Source organism: Python bivittatus, unplaced genomic scaffold (genome assembly GCF_059951505.1).
Source record: "Python bivittatus isolate LINGU-HERP-01145 unplaced genomic scaffold, Pbiv_v1 ctg000560_np1212, whole genome shotgun sequence".
NCBI lineage: Eukaryota > Metazoa > Chordata > Lepidosauria > Squamata > Pythonidae > Python > Python bivittatus.
In genome coordinates this window covers 8,827,844-8,853,231 of record NW_028277083.1, presented here as the reverse complement: position 1 = coordinate 8,853,231, position 25,388 = coordinate 8,827,844, and the positions used below count along the sequence as shown (strand labels likewise).

Sequence of the window (25,388 nt, the reverse complement as noted above, 5' to 3'; positions counted from 1 at the left end):
ATCCAGGTCCAAGGAACAGTAGATGTACCTAAGCTGCCCAAACCAAGTATTGTACTAGAAAAAGTCATACTTAATTGCTCTAAAACAGGGTTAATGATGGGTGGGGATGAGTGACTGAAATAATCATCAATGGGCAGAACAAAGTTTCTGAACTTCCATATATATATAACACTGGATCCAGATTTAGTTATACTTTGAGTGGGCGCGTTGAAATTAACCAGAATTCAATTAGCCTTTACTGAACTAAGTCCTGCTGATTTCAATGAATCTGTTCTAAACCTGACAAGATTTGGATCCAGCTCACTGTACTGATCTCATTACTTCATTCTGTTGTCACTCAAAGGTTGAAGAGTTGCTATGCACTGTTAGGTTGTTGTGAGGATAAATGGGAGGGAAGAACCACGCACACCGCTCTTGTAAGCAAATGATGGAATAAAAAGATGGTGTAATTCAAAAATGAATGTCCTAATAGAACTAAAAAAACTTTGTATTGTCAGAAAAAGGGAATGGGAAGATGGTATAAATCTAGCCACATGGAATCAGCTCCTGAAAAAGAAAGGTGGAGAAAGGAAGGGGTATTTAGCCCCAATTTCAACTCAAAGTCAGTGCTGTTACCTCACTTGCTGACATCACAGAGATACTTACATGATTCAGATATTTCTCTTTGTTTCCAGTGCAACTCATCTGAAGGGAGAGTTTGAGTACTGGAGAAAGAAAGGGGACTTCTCTCTCAATATGGAGGTGACTCGTTACCAATTCTCTAGGTCAGCCAACAATTCTGAGGAAAGGTAAATTAAATGTATCAGGAATAACAGGGATAGAGACTATTCAGTAGTTACTGGTGGTAGGAAAAACATGTTGATCTAACTCAAATGTGGGAAAATCTGGAATTGCCGAAGATTTCATTCTGAATACTTAATGTGGGATTAGACTGTATTGAAAAAGGTTGAAGACTAAAAGCTAGAAACCAAGATGACTATTTTTGAAGAGAGTAGCATTCATTTGTTACTTTTTTGCTGATGCGGGGAAATAACATATTCTGTTTTAACAGATTTTAGGATGGTGGACCTCCAGCCTCCCCAATATGGGGAATCTTTCATATGTATTGGACTACATCTTCCCCAACTAGCTGGGTGAGAATGATAAGGCTTGTGGTTAATGACACCTAGAAGACACTAGGGTAAAAAAAAAAAAAATGCTATAGCAGATGTAGACATGTACTGTATGTTGATTTATGGATGATGGTATAATTTGGTGTTGTAAGATGGGTTCGTCATCCTCTTGAATACATTGCCTGCTGTCTTCCTGAAAGAAATTAGAGAATAGGATACTTTGGTTTGAAAATAATGCTGGGTGTGTCCAGCATTAACATGAGCTAAATTATCCATTAAGGCTTTTCCATGGAAATTAAAGTGCCCGGGAATTAGAGTGCTCATTGGGGAAGATGAGTGAGGAACTGTAGAGGGCCACAGAGATGACCTTGGAGGAAATACATAGGAAATGGTTACAGAAACAAAAATATGCTTTAAGCCCAAGAAAGAGAAAAAGCACGAGAAAGAAGCTCAGGTTGGCTCCACCCTAATTCTCTTGAGGTGTAAAAGGGAAGGGAAAACACAATCAGGTAGGCCAGATCAGGAAACAGACTCCACAAGTTTGATGAGAACATTACTGATATAAACTAGAGCAATATTTGGACTTGTTCCTATGTTAGAATCATTGTCCTGTTGTTTCTTGCAGCTTGTGAGAAAATGCTTCAAGTTGGGTGGTTGTCTGTATGCAAATGTAGGCCTGCCACCCAGTGCCTGAGGAAGTGCGATGTCATTGTCCACCACGGGTTTTAACTTATTAATGCATTTGAGTGACTAATTCTACCTCAGTTTAGCTACTCCATGCATCTGATGATGCGAGCTGTAGCTATCTCAAGCTTACGCCTTTTAATAAAATTTATTAGTCTGAAAAGATGTGACCAGATCCCTTTTGATTTTGGGCTCCCATATGCTAACATGGTTGTCTTCCTATAAGCTCTTTATGTTCTAGTGATTGTTTCTATCATAAACATCTCTGTGGATAAAGCAACCAAAATTCCTGATAGAACATTGTAGAGATGTGAATCTGGATATTTATGCATGTTTTATTGATTGTAAAAAGGTGTTTGAATGGAGTATGACAAGATAATAAAAACAACAAGATGGGATAGGAGAGACATTTAGTATTAAGGTGGAAACAAATAGAAATTGTTCAAGTAGAAAGAAAATCAAATATTTTGTGGAGCTCAACAAAGGAGTGTATTACCTTTTTTAATATATATTCTAACACCATTGTCAAAAAATCTTGAGAAGAACGTCAAGAAGGTACAAACATTAATGGTGTGATAATTAACAATTTACATTATGCACATTATACTGTTCTAAGAAATAGTGAACAAGATTTACAAATTTTGCCCCATCAGTTAGTTATATGAATTGAATAAGTATTATGGCCTAAATATAAATAAGAAGAAAATAACAATAACAATAAATACTGGAGTTGATTATTATGCTAGAAGAAGAACACAGAGGATGGGACAAATTAAATACCTGAGCTATATTTTGAATAACATGGGAGAATAGCATGGAAAAAAGTAGCAGGATTGAACAGGTGAGAGTAGCTTTTCAAAAAATAAATAAAGGTATGTGTTTGCTGTTGGGACTTGAAATTGGAACTGGGTTGTATGCTATTTTGTCTTGCCAGTTCTTTTGTGTGGAGTAGAAGCATAGACAGTGCAGAGCAGGGTTTCTCAACCTAGGTAACTTTAAGATGTGTGGACCTCAGCATGCTGTCTGGGGAATTCTGGGAGGTGAAGTCCACACATTTTAAAGTTGCCAAAGTTAAGAAACACTGATGTAGAGAGCCATGGAGATGGCCTTGAAGAAAATATTCAGAAGCTGTTACTGGGACAGAAAAGGGAGAGGAGGAAAAACACAGTCAAACTTGCAAGATTCTGCTACTGTAGCCTATCTCAATAAAATAGAATTTTAGTTTTCCTGTGGTTTCTTGATCTGGTGTACCTTATAGGGCTGACAGACAATGAACAAAATGGTAGTCAGGAAAGTAGAAACCTCTGAAATGTGGATATACAGAAGATTAAAGTACCATGCACTGAAGATGTGCAAAATGAGATTGTCCTCCAAAGAAATGGAAATTGTGAATATCATCCAAAAATTAACATTGAAATATCTTTAGTTAATTATACAAGGAAAGTTTCAAAGCGCACACAGCGCTGGAAGAGGATGCATATTCTGACTGAAAAATCTTGTGTGTGTGGTTTGGCAAAAATACAGTGTTCTTATCTCAAACAGTAACATCAAAAGAACAAATAATATCGATGGCTGCCAACCTCCTGGAGGAGATGACACTAACGGAAGAAGAAATGTTTTGCATGTTTCTATATCTGTGTCCTAACTGATATCACTTGAACAAGTGAGACGTGATTGCAAAAGCAACCAAGGGGCAGCTGTTCATGGCACCGGCCCAGTAGAATGACCTAGTGTTACTTGTCCGTCCTATGAAGCCTCCCTCCTTCCCCCTCGAGGTGCATTTTAATCTTCCCATCTGTTGTATTTCCAGGGTCCTTGCTCACTATAGTGAAGTGGTGTTATTTCTGGAGGGGCAGCCAGATTTTCCAGAAGAACTCCAAGGTGCCAAGAAGGGGATGCTGTATCTCACCCAATACAAAGTAAGAGCTCTTGGCCCAGATGGCAGAAGAAGAGAGCAGCTTCTCTTTGACCAGAAAGTTGATAGCACATCTTTCATTTATGGTGGGCGAAAAGAGCATTTGACTAAATCTCCTCATAGGTTAGCATTTTCTTCCATTAAAGTAACTTGAAAGCAGCCCACCTTTTGTTGAAAAGGCCGTTATTTTACTTAATGTAAGCTTTGGAGATAAAAGTGGACACGGTTGTGGTCCAAATGGTAGGCACGTGCTTCCCAGGCTAACTCTCATGAAATTATCCTGAAGGGCTTCTTGATTGCTTTCCTAGATAATATTTCATCATAAGGATAAGGGATCGACCATCATCCGTTTTCCACTGCAGCTGTTGGGAGATTGCGTTCTGGAGGAGGAGCCAGACTCCAAACCCCAACATATCAAAGGAACTCTGAGTAGGTTCCATAATTTATGATCTGTCTTTTCAGCTACTCTAGCTTCTAGTTCTCTCACTGGCCATCTCTTCTCTCTTGGATAAGTCATCCAGTGGGTGGAAGTGCTTAGGGAAGCGATCCTCATGTTGTGATGACAATACCCCCAAACTGTGTCCTAACTCACTATGATGATAATTCCCTTTATTTGTCCCAGTCCCTTGATAACCAAAATGAGTGAATCAGAAGACGAAAGTAATAGCAAATTTGGGTAATCCTAAAGTTTTTCAGAAATACAACAATTTGTGCAGGGGGACCTAAATAGTTTAAAAAAAAAAATGTGATGAGAGAACATGCTCGCATAGAACGCTGGCTATTTGTTGGGTAGGGGAGGGAGAACAGGAGAACGGGAAAATGAGGGTGATGGGACAGAGACATTTAAGTGGCTGAAAGCCACTGCACCCCACTTGCTGCAGGTCTATTTTATCTACTAAAAATATCCATACAGAAATAATATATTTTGTATATTGGTAGTTCTACCAATCTAACATAAGTAGAGTTTGATCTCTTTTTTATTATATTTTTAACTCACCCTTCTCAGGTTGGCAGGTCTGCTGAATTACATTGAGACAAAATAAGGGTTCATCTAGGTCAGTCTTGTCCAAGTTGATCCTGATAACTTGGAATTCAGTTCTCATCATTACCCATTAGTATGTCTGAAGAGGTATAATTGTAGCTTTAATAGCTTTGCAGGAGAGGGAGCAGACCAGAAAAAGAAGAGGCATAGATTATATCTTCTGTAGTTATGCGTCAGCCTTGACTTAAGGTCTCAGTGTAGACTTTTCTTCTCAGCTTCTACCCAGGGAGTCCTTGCTTTCAAGTTCACTTTCCAGTATGGAGCTTCTGAATGCCTAAACATGATCAAAGATCTGGTAGATGCAGGTAAGTTGCTCAGTGAGTAAGTTGTTCTCTTATTAGCTATCAAAGGTTCATTCTTTCTGCTGTGCTCCATCTGGCAAGGAAAGAAGAGGCCTCCTGATTCAAAAACCACAAGTAGTCAAGGGGGGGGGGGCAATGTGTTTTTTTCTTTTTACATTTCCACAGAAAACATCTTGGTTTGTGAATTGGATCCACAAATCTTTCCCCAACCTGATGGCCATGATGGGGGATCCAGTCCAACAAATCTGGAAGGTACCAGGTTGTGGCAGGTTGTGCAAAGCCACCAAAACAGAGTGTAGTAGTGCCAGAAGGATTAATGCAACTATGATAGCATATTAGACTGGGAGTCAGGAAATGGTTCAGGTCTTCATAAAGCCATAACATTTACCAGATGACGTGGTGAAGAGAGAGCATGCTCCTCACCATATCTGTGTTGCTGTTTTTTCTTTGGAAGATGAACCGGATAAAAATGGGATAGATGAACTGATAGATGAATAGAAGAATCTCTGGTTTAAATCTCTATTAAAGAAATAAATGATTGTGTATGCATTTAATTTCCATGATATGCTTCACTCACCTCCTTTGTTAACAAACACAATAGAAGTTTTGAAAGAGACTACGAATCTCCAAGAATACCCAACAGCTTCCATCTATACCTACGCCCACCCTGCTGCACCACAGACAACTCGTAAGTACGGTAGTATGTGGTGTGTTACCAAATGCCACTTTTTTTTTTTTTTTTCACCAGAAATGCTCACAAAGCCAGCCTCTTCATTGACAGCAGAAAGGTTTAGCATTCTCATAACTGTTAAAGGAACACAGGATGTTGTTTTCTACCCAGTCAGATCATAGGTCCATTTTGTCCAGTCTGGTTGAAATTAGCTAGCCGGGGTTCTCCAGGGTTTTGGGCTGATGTTTTTTCATCCTTATCTAGAAAGGACTGAATTGGGGATTGTCTTGTGTGCAAAGCATGTGTTCTACCACCCAGCTATGGCTTCTTAAAGCTCTGTATTGATGTCATCTTTTCTTTAAAAAAAAATTAATTCTGAATAAGAAGCAGTTCCTCTTGAGTGCAAAGAACAGGATGCAGTCAGTCTTCTCTTTAAACGCATGATTCTTCTGTCCGTGCAGCGGCGGTGGCAGTGACATTTCAATTCCTGGGATGAAGAAAATAGATGGCAGTACCCTCCATTTCACATGTAGTTCCCTTTGCCGGAGGACAGAATTGTCCCCAGTCCTAAGGGCAGCAGGCTCAGAAAGATATGGGAGATATGCTGTGGGATACAGGTATCTCCAGTTGCTTGTTAACTGCAGTCTAAGACATCTGGCACTATGCCTAATAGGCTGAGTCAATATCCACGCTAGTCTGCTACTTGGGGGGAGTAATAGCCATGTGTGTGATATGCAAATCTCAAAGAAACTAGCCTTCCAGATATTAATGCTTGCAAAATTTTTCCATCCTCAACCCCTGGAAGGCTCCAGGCTGCAAAAGGCTGAAGTAGCCACTGCCTAGCTAGATAAATCAATATTCTGCTCTATGATTGAATAGCTTCCTATGAGGCTTGAGTACTGATCCATGCTGTACTCCATGCATAGGCTGAACATCACCCAGGATCAAAACCCAATTCAAACTCTAGTGTTTTAGAAGATAATATTTCATTTTTAGTAGACAGTATTCCATTCCCAAGGGTTCAGTTTCCAAAGAATGAGTCTGTTCTTTCTTCCTTGACATTTTATTAGGACTTTCTGGTTCAATCACCTAATTCTCAGATATGATGGTTTTTCACCTTACAGGTTCTCTCAACACATTACCACTGTGGCCTCCCCCTTACCCTGGCTCCCCAGAGCTCCCCCCTCCCTATTCTGAAGTGGAAGCAGACTCTCCAGGAAGAAATCGGGGGCCAGGTAAGTCAGCATGGCAATCCACCAGTCACATTGGAGGCCAATTGATCCAAGGATAAGAAAGCAGATTCAGAGGAACTTGAGAGCTGGATAGGTTGCCCTGCAAGTTAGTGGGTTGTGCTTCATTACTGGTATGTTGCAGAGATGTGACAGCTGCTTTCCTGCAGTAGTTGTAACGGTATGTGAGAAAGACCTTGGCAGACAGGGCGAAGAGATGCTGCCTAGGGAACGGTCGGTAAGAGAGGGCATACCCCACAGCTGCATAATAGGTGGAGAAAGAGGCGCATAAGGGGCTCTCCCTAGCTTCTCAGGCTGTAAAGGAGACAGTGGGAGATTTCAGACTTGCAAGAGTCTGTTAATGTAGCCTTACAATAAAGTAGAATGGCTCATTTGGTCGTGTTTCCTGTCTGGTCTGACTGGGAAAGCTGACATCAATCTTGCAAGTCTGAAAGTCTTGAGACCCAGCTGGCTTCATGTCTAAGGAGTCCTGCCTTAGACATGAAGCCAGCTGGGTGACTTTGGGCCAGTCACTCTCTCTTAGCCCATGCCACCTCACAGGGTTGTTGTTGTGGGAAAATAGGAAGTGGGAGTGTTAAGTTTGTTTACTGCCTTGAGTTGATCCCCCCCAAAAAGGCAGGATAAGCATCTAATAATAACGATGATGATGTTGGCTTCCAGAAAGATAGCTGCCAAGGGGATCTGGGCTGCAGCCATCACCAAAAAATGGTAGAAAAAAGCCAGTTTCAAAGAAAAGGAGAGAAAGGAAGGACCCATTGCAATCCAAATCTTTAGTTGCAATTACATGGTATCTATTTGCACATTCAAAAATGTACTCATTAAATGTATGTCCTTAAAGTCGAATCTAGTTTTCCCCTTCAGAAAATTTATATAGCCTACTGTGCCTTGCATACATTACAGCAAGATATAAACCAGATGAGTGAATGAAAAATGCATGACTTTTTAAAAAGGCAGTGGAGAGGAAAATTGAAGTCAATATTGATTTTTTTTCTCTTTTTTTCTCACTTAACAGAGATCCAAGAAACCTGTTGCCATTGCGGAGGACAAATGATCCAGAATCCAGTGAACAGGCTGGACTAACAGGTGCCTACATGTCACTTTTCTGTAAAAACTATAGCTAGTTTTCACTTTTTCTTTTTTCTTTTCCTCTTCCAAATTCCCTGATTGGGCTGCATCTCAGCAATAGCTAAGATAGCTGTTATTAGCAGAAGGAAGTCAGAAATCCTTGTCAATTTAGTACAATTCGCGCAGCTCTACCAGTAATGTCGATTTATTTTCTGCCCACTTCTTTGGCTGACAGAAGCTCTTCAGGATTTTAGACAAGAGCTCTCCTGGGATTTGGAATTGTTCAAGTCTTCATATGAGGTTGCTCTAAATGTAAAGTGAATGCTTTCCTTTAACCCGAATGCATGTTTGTTTGGAGAGTTGACTTTTCATCCCCACACCATCACTGCCCAGAAAGTCAGGTAGCCACAAGGACGCCTGTTTTCAACAAAAGGTTGGCTTCTTTTCTCGCCAATGTCAATTTTACATTGGACAATAGTTATCTAATCTGATTGGACAACACACCCTGTTCTTACAAACAAATTCCTAGAAGAAACTATAATGGAAGGCCATCCCGTGGGCACCAGCAGAAGCAGCCTGCAGCCTGAGGTGAAATGTTATGACATATTCCCTACAGCTCCATGCCATGAGAAACTTCCCAGGGGTAGTGCTAACTTGGTTTCTTTTCTTTTGGAGATGATATCCCTAGAAACTTACCCCATTGGAAGGTTGCATTCAACCATGATGCTAAGAATGCTGTCTTAATTGTAATCAAATTGTATGTTGGTGTCCATTGGCCAGTGGCTTGGCTCGGCTTGGCTGTTGGCTCCTCTTGCCCCTGGGAGTGACAGAACAAACCACAAAAACTCCTTGCATGGTTTATCACCATCACATCCAAATCAGAGCCTCTCCCAAACAAACCAGGAATTAGAAGCTAATAGCAAACTATAGTTTCTGGGATTTAAGGAAAGGAGTAGGCCAGTGCTCTTATTCAGGTGTCATGATCAGCAAACAGCAGGAGGAGGTTCTCCAAGTCTATTCATCCAGTCCCATCAACGGGAGTGGCACCAAGGAGGAGCCAAATAGAAATGCTGCTTGCTTAATGTGTTACACGAACATGGTCACTATTTTGTAATCATTGTTTGGTTTTTTAAACTGCTGTTTGAACAAAACACATAACCCAGTCAGCTACTAACCAAGTTGTAGCTCCTTGTGAGTGGTTCTGGCAACACACCCTAACAGGTCCAAGGACCTCACTTCTGAGAAGTACAAAATCTACTTCCTTCAGTCTCACCTGGTCTCTTGGGAGCCCTTGTCTCTCAGGAGAGTAATGGCAAGCATTGTTACGTCGCTGCCTCCCATTAGCTCAGGAGGCGTGGTTAAGTAACGTTTTGGAGGTATGTTTTGTGATATCAGGCCTTGGCAGTAAGTTCAATAATGACGTGCGTTTTCGGACTTCTGTGTCCACCCCTTCTTTCCTCCAATGACTGACCGGGCACAATCGTGAAACTGCCCCTACTTTGATGGGTTTTGGTGTTTGCATGGCACAGCTTAGTGGAGAAGGATGTTTACACCAAACAATCTCATGGTTGTTTAGGCGTACAATTAACCATCTCCTGCCCCACTGTTGTGGTTTGTGGTTGTGGTTCACCTTCTATAGTCACCTCTCCTTTGATCTAATGAAATGTGTGGTGTGAACCCAGCTTTTCAGTAGGATAAAAATGAAGGCAACAAGTAAAGTTAGTGTTGGAATGGAGCTGGGCAGATCCAGGTTTTTGTTAATTCTCTACCACAGAATGTCATTTAATGACTTGTGGCTGGCCCCTGTCTCTCAGCTCAACTTAGACATTTATACAGTTACTGTTGCAGAGGTAAAGTTGGGGGAGATCGTCCAATGCAGTTTGAGGAAAAGCAGAATTTTATGCAATTATAGCAGGAAAAAATTCAATCGACTGCTGATGCCGCACAGAACTAGCACTGAGCATCGCTTGGAGATAGGAGACCCTGTGGGGATCACATGTAAACCCATGGATGCTTATGGAAAGAAGCATAATGTACAAACATAGCAAATAGATAATAGTAAAGAATAAGGCCCATCAACATCAAGAATTCTGAAGGCCTCTGGTTAAGGATTGGCTGCTCAGTAGACAAATAAAACAGCTGGGGCAAAGGGAAATGCTTGGCATTGTACCAGTTGGATGGGCGATAGTTCTAGAATAAATAGATGGATGTTTGACGGACAGTGCAACTTTCAATTCCAAAACGGTTGAGTTGAAAACTGTTGGGTTCAGTACCCTGGAAAACCAAAGGATTTATTGGAATGATTGGAGAGGATAGGGAACAGGAGGGGGAGGAAAACCCATGACTCACAAAATGCTGCTGAACAATAATTCCCAGAATTTCTGCCCTTATTTATTTATTGGCCACATTTCTAACCCACCACAATCCAGAGATTCTCGGCAGCTTACACAAAGTATAAAATCAAAGAAAAATCTGTGGTAATAGCAATCATAAAAAACAACTAAACAACCTAAAGAAAACCCTACAACATGCAATAAAAATAGAGAATAAAGATAGCCTGAGGGAGGTTAGCCATTCCTTTTGGGGCTGCTGGTACTTCAGCAACAACTTGAGGACTGCAGATCCCCCACCCTTCAGGCTAGAGGGAGCTCTGTGTGGCCCTGGTAAACCACAGCGACACCAAAACGATGACTTATGCGCAGTGATGTCATCATGCAAATGCTGCCATTAGATGGTTGTGTTCTGACCTCCGACACAAATATGTAAGGTGTGGCATTTCCATGATGATGATCACTCAGGTCTTGTCCTTTGCCTGCCCTTGGCTGCAATTTCCTCCTATCTCTTTGTGTGCACGCGTGTGCGTGCGTGTGCATGCGTGTGCATGTGCATGCGCCTTCAAGTAATTCTTGACTCTCGCCAACTGCTTGGATGAGTCCCTGCAGTTTTTTGGCAAGATTTCAGAAGTGATTTGTCACTGCTCTCTTCCTAGGGCTGGGAGAGACTGACTGACCCAAGGTCACCTAACAGAACTTGTGCCTAAGGCGGGACTAGAACTCACAATCTCCTGCTTTCTAACTTAGTGCCTTAACCACTACACCAAACTGGCATTTCCTACTTATTTACTTCTAAGTAATTTGCCTAGCATCAGGCTTGAGGGTAGTGCCCCTCATGAGCCTTGTTTGATCCTACATCATGAATTTACCTGACAGCCATGGCAAGTTTCTGTGGGCTGCTGTTTAAAATATCGAGCACTTGACATAATATTATTTTGGAGGACCTGAACTCCTGTACTTGAAGTCTGAAGGTGGATTTTGTAATCTGCTTGCCAAGACTTGGTACCTCTGTGTCTCTTTTAGAGAAAATTGCCATTCAAGGAGATGGCTTTTATTGTTCAGTGCTGCCCTTGAAAACTGGTTTAAGAACAACATTCCAGGTAGTGGTAAAATTGCCCACCTGAAGCACACAGATCATGAAATGTCCCTTCCCATTCATGCCCCAACTTCACAAGCAATGCAGAGTTTCAATGATCCTATTAAAATTATTTTAGCCAATGTTATAGTCCTTATAATATAGAATATTTTATTCTATTGCTACTTATTTGCCACCATTTTGTTTCTCTTGTTTTACAGATCCTGTGGAAACGGGTAATTTATGCTAATGGTCAATTAAAATGAAAATTAATAACAGCTTATCAGCGAGTTTAGGATGTTTTCCCCTTCCCCTAGTCATTTTCTGTAGCCTTCCTTCTAATCACAGAGAAGGGGTTCAAGACATTCCAGTCAGGAATGGAGTTTGCTGTGTTAAATTATATTGTTGCTTGTGCATTTGAAATGTGGGCTGATAGCAAATTAGGAAGCTGTATTACTTTGACTCACCTGGTTGGTACATCAATCTATATTATTGACACTGGCTGGCAGATGTTCTCCAGGGTTTAAGGCAGAATGCTTTCTGAGCCCTTCTTAGATGTGCCAGGGACCAAAACTATATTTGCTCTACACCTGAGTTTAATATTTAAAAAGGCATTCCCCAGAGCAGGACATTCCAATGAATCGGAAGGGACTGCAACTGAAAAACTGGGGTGGTGCATTTTTAGAAGATGACACTAGAAATCAGCTTGGGTATTGCTACGAAACGTTATTTAGGACAGTTCCACCTATCATTGGGTTAATCCAGGCTGTGGTTCCACAAGTGACTTGATTTTGGTGGCCTGTTCCCTACTTCTCTGAGTGGTGAAAAGTTTCAGCATTGATTCTTACCCATGTTTGGATCCCTTGGGAGGAGGGGACAGTTGAGGCTCAAGCATTCATATAACACCTGGGTTCATTTACAAACTCCAGAAAAATAACATAGAGCTTTTACAAAACTATTCTGACTGCCTCACACTAGATCCTTAGAAGATAGATTCCATGGCAGAAAGTTAATTATCTTTCTCCTGTGTCTCTAATTTAAAAAAAAAAATCAATTGTTTTACGTGTGTGTGTGTATGTCTGGAGGGTAGGGTGGGATGGGGTGTAGCTTGCTTCCTTTAAGATGGATGGATTAAGACTTTATGCACAAATCACCTTTGCTCACATGGCTTTCCAAAGATATTTCCAGATTGTTTCCTAGCCATTCTAAACCTTATACAGGTAGTCCTCACTTATCAACCACTTGTTCAGCGACCATTCAAAGTTACAACAGTACTGAAAAAATAATTTTCAAGGGTGTACTGTTTGCTGTTTGTGTAGCATGCCTGTGGCTCCCAGCCCTGGGTTGTTGGTGCGATCACATTGCTTTCAATGTATAGAAGAACAAACAGCTTCCTCTCTTGTGATTTTATAAATTATGACATTTAGGAAATTATAAAATTCCTCTCTTCCTCGCTCTGCAAAGCGGGGGTGGGGGGAGAAGCAAGTGATTTCTGTAGGCAATCTCTCCTTTGCCTGATCCTTCCCCCACCTCACAGAGTGGAGAGATTGGAGAGGAAGGGATTTCAAGAGAGTAAGCTGTTTGCATAGCATGTCCACAGCTCCCAGCCCCAGCTGCCAGTGCGATCACATTGCTTTCAATGTGTACAAGACAGTAAGGCATTTGAGCGTTACAAAGGGTGGGAAGTGGTTAGGAGGCAAACAAAAGCTGAAGATGGGAAACTGAGTAGTCTTGTCTCTTTCCAGCCGGAAAACACAGTTGTGGTTGTGTGATTTTCCACCTAGCAACTGCTTTGCTTAGTGGTGGAGTTGCAGATCCCAGTTAAGGTCATTAAGCGAGGACTACCTTGAACTTGAATTTTTTTCTAATAACAGGAATGGCTGTCGAGGTTGATGGTTGGCTATTAAGGAACTTTAATCCAACTTTCCTAATATGGCTATCTTTAGATATCTTGGATTTCAATTCTCATAAGCATGGAGGTTGGTCATGCTGTCTAAGGGTTATTGGAACCAATATCTAACGCACCTGGCTACTGTAATAAGTCCTTTTCCTGGACTTATTATCATCTCCTGGTTTGAATTCCACCTTCTTCTACAGAATCAAATGATCATGATTTTATAATTCTTCCATATCCTCTCAGCTTTTCTTGAATCGTCTAACTCCTCATTTTATTTACTACATGCTTATATCATCCCAAAGTCAGCACTCTGTGTAAGGTGTGCGAAAATAATGCCCTCAAATACAAGGAAGTAAAATCTGAAACCAATCAGAAAAGCCACAGAATGAAACTCAAATAAACCCACCAGCTGGGAACATCCACCCTGCAAACCATAGGGGCCCGGTAGATGCCCCAATGGCGTCATGTGTGTCATGATGCAAATGCGTTCGATCGGTAATCCACGTCTTTGTGGGACGGTGCTTGATGTCACTTGCTCTCCCTTGCCCCTTTCTTACAGATGCCCATGACACAGGCTTAAATTAAAAGCACAAATGCACGTTGTGTTTGGTCTGTCTGTCTGATCACTGAGACTTATATGCTACCTCAATCATACTGCTCTGACCAGCTGGCATAATCAAAGACCAATGATAAAGAAATACAAATCTAGCTAAATCAATGCACCAGTAAGTAGCAAAATAACCTAACTTTCCTAATGAAGCACTCACACGTCGGTTATTGGGAAAAACAACACTGTAAGTCAGTAAACAGTTCCATCCTCAGCAGCATTTGAACTGCTTTCCCGAGGGCCATCAGGCCATCAGGAATAGCCAAGCTATTCTGGGAGAAAGGAGCCATAACAGAAAAAGATGGCTTCGCTTACCTGTTTTATATCCAGGTGTGTGGGTGTGGGTGTGTATAAGCGTGAGGGTGGGAACTCCTAGCCTGCCTGCGTTCTCTGCTATAGAACATATGGGGTGGGCAGATTCTAGCCGGAGGAGGTGATCTCACGGATATCCCTTTTTCAGGACTTTGTGAAACTTTGGGGATTATCATTTTAAGTCAATGGTTTGTAGACTCTGGGCTGCATCCCAGGCCAGAAAGCATACCATCTTGGCAGTTTTTGCAAAGAGGGTGAAAGTAACACAGCTCGCCTCGCCACTCCATTCCCTAACTTCATCCCCTAGTTGGCTTCCTTTGTCGGTAGGACGCGTGCCTTTCCTCCTGCCAGACACAGAGATCTTGTGATGGCCAGAATCAAAATGCAGTCAGGGTGGGCTTTCACTGAGACCATGGAGGGGCTATTAATTAATTATGAAAGGCACTATCTTGCCCATTGTTTTTTTTAAAAAATAATCCAGAACCTTGTATAACTGTGTCTTGTAATAGAAATGAAGTGCCTAATGAAATTGCAGGTTTTATCTTTCTTGCTCGAAGGTCTCTGCTGACTCAGCTTTCTCTCTCTCTCTCTCTCTTTGTTTCTGAGCACTGTGTCAATATGTACTTAGCGCCTGTGAGATTGTATGTGTGTGTCTCTCATTTTGCCCTTTTGATCTATAATTTCCAAGAATAGTACGTTAAAACAGACAGGAGAAGGAGGAGGGGAAATCTAAATTAAATAGAGAAGAAATGTGGAATGACAGCAAGCACAAACGATGGAAGGAACTGACATACAGAGCAAAGAAGTTGGTCCGTTCTCTTTCTTTCTCTCTCTCTCTTACTCTTGTTCTAAGACTCCACGCTCTTGAGGATGCATGGATACCACCTTCTCTAAAGAGCCCGTGTTTGAAAAGCTTTGTCAGAGCAAATATAGGAGTTGGTGGTATTTCATTAAAGTGGCAGGGTCCTGCTCCTCTTCAGCAAGCCTGGGTTCCTTAAGCAGTCATATATGTTTTGAACTCACACACACACACCCTGTTCTTACTATTCTGATACTAAGTATACTCAAGGGAAGCCAAGTCAGAGAGTAGAGAAGGAAGCTCCATGGAGCTTCAAGTTCATAAAGATTTCTTCCTTCTGATTCATACGAATGACTGGAAGAATTGTTTCTTGTGGTTAGATCTTTTCTTCTCAAAGAAGCTGCCTTGTATCAAGTTAGAGCATGGCCAATTTTGCATGTCATGGTAAGCCAGGATTGGGAAGAATTCTGGGTTAAATTATGGTTTCCTCAGGCAAATAGATCATTCTGCTTGGCTCTTCCTACCATGGCCATACAAACTACAGGAGCTTGTTATATGGTCTGTTTTACATATGGATGGGCAATTGTTTGTCAGACATCGTTAGTTGCAGCTGAACAGGATACCTAACGTGTCTGCATGGGAAAGGAGAAATATCCACCTTAATACCTTCATCCTAATAAGATTGCTGTATCCTTAGGAAGCAGGATGAAGGATGTACTGTCGGAAGAAGGAAACCAGTAGAATTTGCCTTTCCTCTTAATGGCCGGGGGGTTGATGTTTGACTTCTTGCTACCACTAGAATTGGAAATCAGCAATCTGTGCCTTATTAGTAGTTAATTAGTGGGGAAAAGGAGGTGGGAATCTTTGTGTTCTGCAAGCTACAAAAAGTTCAGTTAAGGACTGTATTAGTCCTGTGAGAATTGGGAACCCAGCTTGTTTGTCGCCTGAAAGTTTTAAGCTGGGATGTGTTCCTGGTTTGTATGTAGTGATTTGTTTAACCAGCAGACGCAGATCACCCTAACCAGTCCTAACCAGCATGGCCAATAGCAAGGGATGATGGGAACTGCAATCCACTCCCAGGCTTCCCCTCCCCTGTCTCACCCCAGCTAGCAGGATAGGGAATAACTAAGCAGCACGTACAAGCAACTGTCCACCAGCTCACATTTGCTCCAGCTTCTTAAATTTGCCACGTTGGCCAACAGCAGTTCCTTATGATTTCAGTCTTTTGCAAACCTACCTGGAAAAGTGGGAGTTAAACTTAGGACCTTTGCAAACAAAGGGCAGAGGTCTGGCCCTTCTTCCCTCCCCCCTCAGGAAACTTTAAGGAGGACCCATATCTTCATTCTATTCATACCTGCGCACCAAGGAGAATTGATATAGGGTAGTTCCTTCTATCCTTGCTGTAGATTTGATCATTGGAGGCTGATACCTCTGTGTTGGCTTTACTACCAAGACTCACAGTCATAAAGAACCATGCTCCATCAAGCCAACAGGCAATCTAACATTTGGCCTCCACACAGTGCCCCAGTCGGATGCCTCTGAGAAGCCTAGAAGCAAGATCTAAAGGCAATGATCTTTCCAGACTTGTTCTCCCCCCACTCCCCATCCCCTCTGACCTAGTATTCTAAAGATAAACCTGGAAATTCTATTTAGCTGTCCCAGCAGACAAGAATATAATCAAGCTGGATTAATTCAAAGGTCTAGCATTTTTATATTGTTACAGTGGCCAACCAGTTGGCTTGGGAAGTCCTCTGCAAACCCAACCCAAAAGAGATGGTCTTCTTCAGCCATTGTTCCCTCCCAGCAGGTAAGTACTGCTCACGTTGATCTCTTGAAGGCATTCAATGCTCCATGCCAGTAAATGATGGGTTAAAAGCAGTCTCTCTCAGATAGCTGGACAAGCGTCAGGGAGGTAGCTGCTGAATTGCTATATTTGTAACGGGTGGAAACAGAGAACGGCGTTACCTGGGGCCGCTTGCAGACCATTGACTTTTTACCCAAGAATGACGAAAGGTAGGGAGAAACTTCTAAAATGTGATTCGGTGTTTTGGTTTTACTTCGGCACGGCCAGTCCCACCACCTCCACAGAAGAAAGGGCTGCTGTGGGAAATGGGGTGGAAGATTTTGCAGCGTTAGCCTGTTTGCTTCTGCAGTTTTCCCTTTCTGCATATGGGTCTCTAAGATAAAGCTCTCCACGTTTTGGCTGCCGTGCAAACTTCATACAGCTCTTTTGGAGTGGGATTCATTGACATGGTTTGCAAAGCAGCGGGTCCTAGGTTTAACCCATGGCATCACCAGTTACAAAGATCAGTGTAATAGAAAAGTGCAAACCCTGGGGAAAATAAACTTGAAAATACATACCCTTTTTCCTGGGGTTGTTTGAAAGATTGCAAACTGTTTGAAGTGTGTAGAAATGCATGAGCCAAGTAGGAAAACAAATTGAGTAAATATATGATACTGTAAGAGGCAAATAGAACCTTTCAATTTTGCTCAGTGTCCTGATGGATGATTTGACCAAAGGAAACATGAGAAGGTGAGCAACTTAACTCAAACAACCATATACTTCCTATGTCCTTATGCCACATTGATACGTGTGGCATTAAGATATTAGTAACAGGTATTCTCTGAATGTACAGATGTTCTCATGCCTAAAGTGATGTTAAAACCATCTTTGTATAAAACCTTCAGCCACTACCATGCTCTCCATGTAGGCCATTTCCACCTTAATTGTAATGAAAAAATAATTGAGCTGCTGAAATTTGGCTATTTGGCCACCAAAGGTTGGTGATATCATGTTGGAGGTGCTATGGAGGCACTTACAGTACAGACCTTGGCCCCTGGTTGCCTATCCTTGTTCTTGTAATAATTTCTGGAAAATTGCTATGAGTTCCATAGCAATTCTATGCCTTATGCATATAGGGAAAAATCCATACAACTAGAGTTTCCTCTGGGATGATTTCTTCTCAAAATGTACATTTCCTAGTGTTGGCCAATTTTGGGGGATGTGTTGCAGGATACCTGGGTTAAATGTATAATATTTATTTTGTTAAGTCTGAAAAATGACTACTTTAAAAACTTTAAATGCATTAGATTTCCTCTATCACTTCTTTCCCTGGAACTCTCTTTGGTCTAGCAGAGACTTCTTTGAATGGAAGGCAGGTAGATGATTTTTGCAAATTTTCTCCTTCTCTCTCATGCTATTCCAGTACTCCTAGCCTTTTGAATGTTTCTGCCAACTGCCACTTCACCATAAGCATGACAAATGTGCATTTTGCCACCCTTCATGCACTTACACATCTTGAACGTGAATGACTCTTGGGCTTACCGTGGTGTTCATGTTCATAGAAGCTTCTGTTCTGGGTTTATGGTCCCTGGGATCTGTAGCTACAAGACTTGGTTTCAAATTTCAGTTTCTGTAGACCCCAGATGGTGGTCATTTCAGTTTTGGATGATGCTACCAGCCTAAGTTTGCAGTGATGGAGCCACATGTGATGGCAGGATTGGCTTAGCATGTCACATGTTGCGCATTAAACATTGTTTAATGTTTGTTTATTTTTTTAATTTTGATTGTGTGTTTGTTATTTCGTTTTTATCCTGTAAGCCGGCCAGAGCTGATTTGGATTCAGACAACATCTAAGTCAAATAAATACATAAAACTGAACCAGCTCCTTTATTGGCTCATAAAAATATAACTTATGTTAAGCACTATCTGAAAAATGTTTGTGTATGTGTGCCTTTAACTCAGTTTTGACACCTGACAAGTCCTTGCAGTTTTTTTGGCATTTTTTTTTTCAGAAGTGGTTTGGCCTTGCCTCCTTCTTCCCCCCAGGGCAAAGAGAGGGACTGGCCCAAGGTCACCCAGCTGGCTTTGTGCCTCAGGTGGGACTAGAACTTACTAGTTCTAGTTTCCAGCCTGGTGCCTTAACCTCTACCCCAGTTAGCTCTATTATTATCATGTATTCATGGCAGTTTTCTTGGTGAGATTTTCAGAAGTGGTTGGCCCTTGCCGCCTTCTTCCCCGGGCAGAGAGAGGGTGACTGGCCCCAGGTCCCCCAGCTGGCTTTGAATGGCAGCTTCCCTGTAAATAATAGCAGCAGAAAAAAAGAGTCTCCTGTTGGAGAGAGCTACACTGAGCATCAGGCATCACGTGACTCATTTCATCCTCTTTGGGATTCATCAGACATGGGTAGCCAGATGTAATTCCGTGGGATTCAAATGCTCTACTGGGAATTGAACACAGGATATAGAGACATTCCCCTCCCTCTCCAAGAGGGGGGAATGAAAGCCATGTAAAACCCTGTTCATGAGGCCATGACATAATGGAACATCTACATATTTCTCTGTTCTGAGAGCCTAAGGGAAAATGGACTGAATATACCATTCTGCTAGCTTCACTAGGATAGAGTATTTTCTACATTATTGAGCACTAGTGACCATTCTTTTAAGGGAAAGCTGAGCTGCTGTGATCTCTGTGCTGCTGCCTGATTGCCATTGCCTTCTCCTTGGGCCCCCAGTTCACATCCTTAACCAGCAGGAGAGGACAAACCAAGGAGGCAGCTCTTTCTTCTCTTTTTCTAAGTATTGCTCATGAACTTGAAGATTGGCAAGCACAGAGGCAGAGATGGCAAAGGTTAGGGATTCCTCAAAGGGAGCCATGGGCTTCTTTTGAGAGGTGGGCCTCATGGTACTTATCTGATACTTGCCTTCCAACATCAACCCTGTTCTTAAGATGCGCTAAATAATTCTTCACACTGTTCTACATCTGCTGCATGTTTGTCCCAGTTTGATAGCTTTCTTTTTTTTAAATTATCCATCCAACAGGAGCAACGTCAACGTTGACACTCGTCTGGGCACTGGTGACGATGTCTCTGCATCCGGAAGCAAGAGTTGCCAAGGAATGCACAAATCCTGAAAGCCAGAAATGCCCCACCCTATGCGCTTGTAGCTTTGATGACTGCAATGACGATGTGAGTGTCTACTGTAGTGTACGGAACCTTACAAGCCTGCCTGAAGATGTGCCCAGAAGTACAAGGATGCTGTGGCTGGATGGGAACAATTTCACGACTTTGCCAGCTCTTGCTTTCAGGAACCTTTCCAGCCTGGAATTTCTTAACCTTCAGGGCAGCCAGTTGTCAGGTATTGAACAACATGCCTTCCATGGCTTGGAAGGGCTGTACTCTTTGCTCCTTGAACGCAATCGGCTGAAGTCACTGACACCCAATATCTTCCTCCACCTTCAGAATCTGGCTTCTTTGCGTCTCAACAACAACCAGTTTAGCAAGATTGAAGAAGGTGTATTTGCTGGGCTTTCCAATCTCTGGTATTTGAATCTAGGGTGGAACTCCTTGGTGGTCCTACCAGACAAAGTGTTTCATGACCTACCCAATTTAAGGGAGATGGTCCTGGCTGGAAACAAGCTGCACTATCTCCAACACCAGTTGTTTTATAGCCTCAGTGAGTTGAGAGAACTTGATCTGAGTTGGAATTCCCTCAAAGGCATCAAAGGTAACATCTTCACAAAGCTTCAAAAGTTGCTGAAACTTTACCTGAATCAGAACCAAATTAATGCCATTGCTCCACGGGCCTTTGTGGGTATGAAATCTTTGAGATGGTTGGATCTCTCCCACAACCGTCTTGCTACACTTTTTGAAGACACGTTCCTGGGTCTTTCGAGCCTGCATGTCTTGCGTCTCTCCAGCAATTCCATCGTTAGTTTGAGCCCAAGGACTTTTAAAGACCTGCAATTCCTGGAAGAATTGCAGCTAGGAAACAATAAGATTCGTAGCTTACTTGAAAAGAGCTTTGACAAATTGGGTCAGTTGGAAGTTCTTACTCTAAATGACAACCAGATTCAGGAGATCAGGACTGGGGCATTCCTTGGACTTTCAAATGTGGCAGTGATGAACCTTTCAGGGAATTGCCTTATGACCCTTCCTGATTTCACTTTCAGGGGTCTTAGCCAGCTCCACAGCCTTCATCTGGAAAACTGCTGTCTCACAAGGATCAGGCCACAAATGTTTTCTGATCTCTCCAGTCTGCGAAGGCTCTTTTTACGATTCAATACCATCTCCGTAATTGAAGATCACAGCCTGAATGATTTACATGACCTCCTTGATCTGGATCTCAAGCACAATCAGCTGAGTAGCCTGTCCTCAAATCAGTTTGCAGGCCTGAGGAATCTTGAGTATCTCCTTCTTTCCTTCAATCAGCTGGTAGAAATCTCTCCTGAAGCCTTTGCCCCATTGTTGCGTCTCTCCTGGCTTGATCTCTCCAACAACCTCTTGGAGACGCTGGACAGCAGCGTCTTTGCATCTTTCTCAAAACTGTCTTATCTGAATGTCAGGAACAATTCTCTAAGAACCTTCTCAGTGGATTGGCTCAGCCCCTCACCTACATTAGTTCAGCTATGGCTAGAAGGGAACAAATGGGACTGTAATTGCTCTCTCAAGGGACTTCGAGACTTTGCTCTGGAGCAGCCCGGTGTGGTTCTGCGGTACACACAATCCATTACAGAAGGGGAAGCACCTGAATATACCTACAACAATATCACTTGCCTTAGCCCAGCAGAAGTGGTAGGACTTGATCTACGGGATATTCAAGAAGACCATTTTGTTGATTGTTAAGTATTTGTCATCTTCTCGCTTCCTAAGAAACTTTCTTTCTATGTAGCCAGTACAGATGCAATGTTCTGAATTCTATGATTTGACTAAATGCATTTGTCCCTGTAGAATTCAAGTAATTCCCTTGCTTGTACCCTGAACAGGGAGAGAATGGGTTTACATTTTTTTTAAGTCGTTATTTCAGAGCATATATTATTTTTCTGAACCTGGGAAGTTGAAGCAGTAGCCCAAAAGGCAATGGCAAACCTTCTGCATGGACTGGGCAGGTCTGTGAAGTCAACAGGAGTCAAGCAGAACTTGAGGGAGTCCTCAGTCACCACAAGTGGCAACAAGGACTTAAGTGTCCTTGGCTGAACTCAAAAAAGCTATCAGGGCAGACCTTAGTACTTGGTTGGGAGTCCAGCAGGCATTTGTAGAGCTGTAGATCAGACTGGGAAGTTAAACAAAACAACTCAGAAGGTGACAAACTATTTCCCTATTGCTTTCAAGAAAACTGCATGGACTTCTTCATCCAGTCACCCAAAATAAAGTTTGACTTGATGGAGACATTATCTTAGCATGTAGGAAAATAAATATCAAGTAATGTTCAGTATCACAGAGTGGCATCAATTGCAACTTCTTTAAATATACTTAAGCCTTTAGGTCTCAAATATTCCAGTAAGTTGGTTAATACTTCCTTTTATTCCTCCCCCTTTTAAAGCATTTTCTGGATTTTTTACTGGCTCTGGGGTGGGGTGGGGAAAACTAGAGGGGAGTATGGATGTTGCCATGCTGCTTTCTCACAATGGCAACTTGGAAACAGGGTTTTTCAAACTGGGTTCTGCAACAACTTGATAGGCTCCATAACTGAGGGCGAAAGGAAAAAAGAAATTCAAGTAATTTTGATATATAAATTTGCCTAAGTAAATTACAAGCAGCACAACTTTCATTTTATTGGCAGTTTTCTATCACTACAGCTTTGTCTCTTGATCAGGGGTTCTGAGAATTTTACTAACAGGTTCTGTAACCTGAAAAAGTTTGAAAACCCCTGCTTTGGAGCATTGTGGAAAATTAGACCAAAGCTATCAGGGCCCATTTGGAGGATTGCTTGGTGTGCAAGATAAGGGAAAAATGTTATGTATGGAGGCTGCTGATATAGACAGGTGTCTCAGCAACACCATTTTGCTGAGAACCCTTCAAATTCAGCATCGGGCTTCTGGCAATTCTCAACTAGGCATGCCACCATCTTTGAGTGTTGTCATGCTGTAGAAACAAAAATGGAACTGAACAGTAAACTAGTTCATCGCTGAGTTCATACAACACCCTTAGACAGGAAAGAAAAATGAAACGCCGTAACCAAGCTTAGTATATTGAGCAAATGCAGCCATTACTGTATGCTTGTTACCTAACCTGATTAAGTTTATTATGCAAACGCTGCCATAAAGTAGTTCACTCTGCAATTCCATTTTTGGTTTTGTTGCATGATAGGCCATGTATGGTTCAACCGATTGTGCAAACCCAGAAATTCTATACTACGTAACTTTATGCATCATTAATTGTCTTGTAGGGCCAGAAGAGGAAAAATAACTATTTGGTCTTCCAGAACATTCTCTTTAGAGCCTTTAGTGTAAATTTAAGCAGCTGTAAGATAAAGATCTGTTGATAAATTATACATGATTTATAAGGAAATAGCGATCTTCCCAGTGTGTTATGTGGCTGTACTTGACTGTAGTAACCCCAATCATGCCTAGCCATATAGACTAGGGATAAAAATTCCTTTTTGAAACGTCTAGACGGATATCTGGTTGGGAAAAGTAAGTAGAGGATCATGTACTCACTAAGTTCTGAACTCTAAGTCTCTCTTCTAGAATTTTCTTGTCTTCCCTGAAATATCCTAACCTTAATTTACCGGCATTTCCATTTTCTCTAGAGTCTCTCTTATCCTGTCCTCGCTACTTGTGGGTTATTCTTTCTTGCCCTTTTGGAGCTTCTGACTCAGCTCTTTCATAGTTTCTAGCAGTTTCTCTCATCTGGATGGAAATTAAAAGGAAATATTAGGGATTCTCCCTTTTGCTATCATAGGTGTTAGTCCTGCGTTTCTCAGGACTCTTTTGTGAAAATTAAAGGCTATATGTCATCGGGTGAGTACTGCAGTATGCCTTCCTGGGCATTTATATCCCTGCTTTGTAAGAGAGACAAACAACAGCACAATGTAAATATACAGAATGTGGAAGTGAGATGCTTAAAATAGAGAGGAAAGGTCAGTAACCCTGAGAGGAATCCGCAAACTGCATTTCTTGATAATCCCTATATAATCAAGTCAGACTGTGTAGTTTTCTAAATCATTACCTGAGGGGAGGCTCTCTGTAATACAATTTGCATTTAGCACTGTATATAGCCTTAGACAGCACTGATATAGGTTGCTCACATGTGAAAAATAAAGTAGAATGCACATATACACGCCTTGATTGCAGTAAAACAATTTAATAGATAACCCGGCTGCTAAAAAATCCTGAGCCACGATCAAGTCTGCAGAGCAACAGAGAATGCCAACTTTGAGTTTCACTGATCGACATGCACTGACCTAAAAAGGCTTCAGTGCACAGTGACAGGATGAAATCCAGAACGTAAGCACCACATTTTGTTAGTCTCTCTCTCAGACGTACGCATGTGAGTAATGCTATTTTCTCATGTGTAAAATAAGCAGTACCTTGTTCTTGATGGGTGAAACTGAAATACTCAATTCAGGACTGACAAAATTAATTGCAGGACAGACCACTCCAAAGCAGAAAGTGTGTCACTCGTTTCCAAGGGGAAGAATGCACTAACACCCATTTGAGGTACCATGATTTGCTCAACTGAAGTCTGTTGCTATCCAAAGATAGCATTTCTCCCATTTCCTGGTCAGGTTCATTCACTTCTGTTTGGGCGACAAGGAGACATCAGCCATTGTGAACTCCACTCTCAGTTGCTGCCTCAGGAGCTACAGATGGAGGCCTCAGCCAAAAGATGTTGGGCAATGTCAGCTAATGCAGAGAAGGCTAAACTCTTGGGAAATTCCTGGAGGAAGTCTCTGCCTTCTTCCAAACTTTGGGTAAGTTGTGGATCCAGAGGTACACAGCCTGTTGAAAGGAGAATACCAAAGACCAGGATGAAGAGAAGTGAACCATGTTTTCCTTCCTTCCATTCTCCAAAGGATAATTAAAAGGCAAGTCTTTCTACCATCTCTGATGCCCTAGTTGTTCATCTACATCTCCTGTTTTCTCATTGACCTGGTTTATGTAGTATGCTAAGCTAGGGCTTAAGCATGGTTTCTGGAATAAGCCACAACTAGCTGAGTTTGCAAAGTATGCTAAGCAATAAACCACAATGATTACATTAACATAACTTGCTAAGCTAAAACTAAACAGACCATATTATTATATTAGCTTGCTGTATGAACCTAGCAAGAAAGTACATGAATTTCCCCTTGAAATCTGTATTCTTCCAACTGTAATTCTAGGAGAAACTGCCAGGCATGAGTTTGGAAAGCGAGAGTTTTAAGATGATTCCAGCACTGTTTTTCTTTATACTTGAACACTCTTTGTCTGCTTGGCCATTTTTCCTTTAATTACCTATTAAAACGACCCTGATGCAGTAGTGACATAATATCCCTTATGTTTTGAATATTGTAAGGCTCTTCTAAATGCCTTAAAAAAACCTCTGATTATGAGTGCTTAACCATTT

The 25,388-nt window shown here is 41.8% G+C and overlaps 2 protein-coding genes across 9 annotated transcripts in view; one reads left to right on the top strand and one right to left on the bottom strand.

Moving 5' to 3' along the window:
• The first annotated feature begins 33 nt into the window (after positions 1-33).
• Positions 34-24,130, top strand: IGFALS (insulin like growth factor binding protein acid labile subunit). 7 transcript variants are annotated; one of them, XR_015797439.1, is made up of 9 exons: positions 34-788; positions 3,607-3,715; positions 4,020-4,140; positions 4,969-5,058; positions 5,657-5,743; positions 6,850-6,960; positions 7,988-8,058; positions 16,787-16,870; positions 19,885-19,936. XR_015797439.1 is itself a non-coding variant. In XM_088148143.1 (9 exons), exons 2-8 carry the CDS (start codon positions 1,060-1,062, stop codon positions 8,053-8,055), a joined length of 660 nt encoding a protein of 219 aa, XP_088004269.1. In that variant the 5' UTR covers positions 34-788; positions 1,052-1,059; the 3' UTR covers positions 8,056-8,058; positions 16,787-19,917. The 7 variants fall into 7 exon arrangements, 6 of the variants coding, with proteins under 6 accessions (XP_088004269.1, XP_088004268.1, XP_088004267.1 ...); XM_088148143.1 differs by adding an exon at positions 1,052-1,133 and having other exon boundaries at positions 16,787-19,917; XM_088148142.1 differs by having other exon boundaries at positions 16,768-19,917.
• NUBP2 (NUBP iron-sulfur cluster assembly factor 2, cytosolic) overlaps positions 24,127-25,388 on the bottom strand; it is a 13,572-nt gene continuing 12,310 nt past the window's right edge. For both annotated transcript variants that reach the window (XM_025165480.2, XM_007426312.4), the window contains exon 7: positions 24,127-24,784. In XM_025165480.2, the coding sequence (XP_025021248.1) occupies positions 24,685-24,784 (100 nt within the window). In that variant the 3' untranslated portion in view covers positions 24,127-24,684. The remainder of the gene's footprint in view (positions 24,785-25,388) is intronic.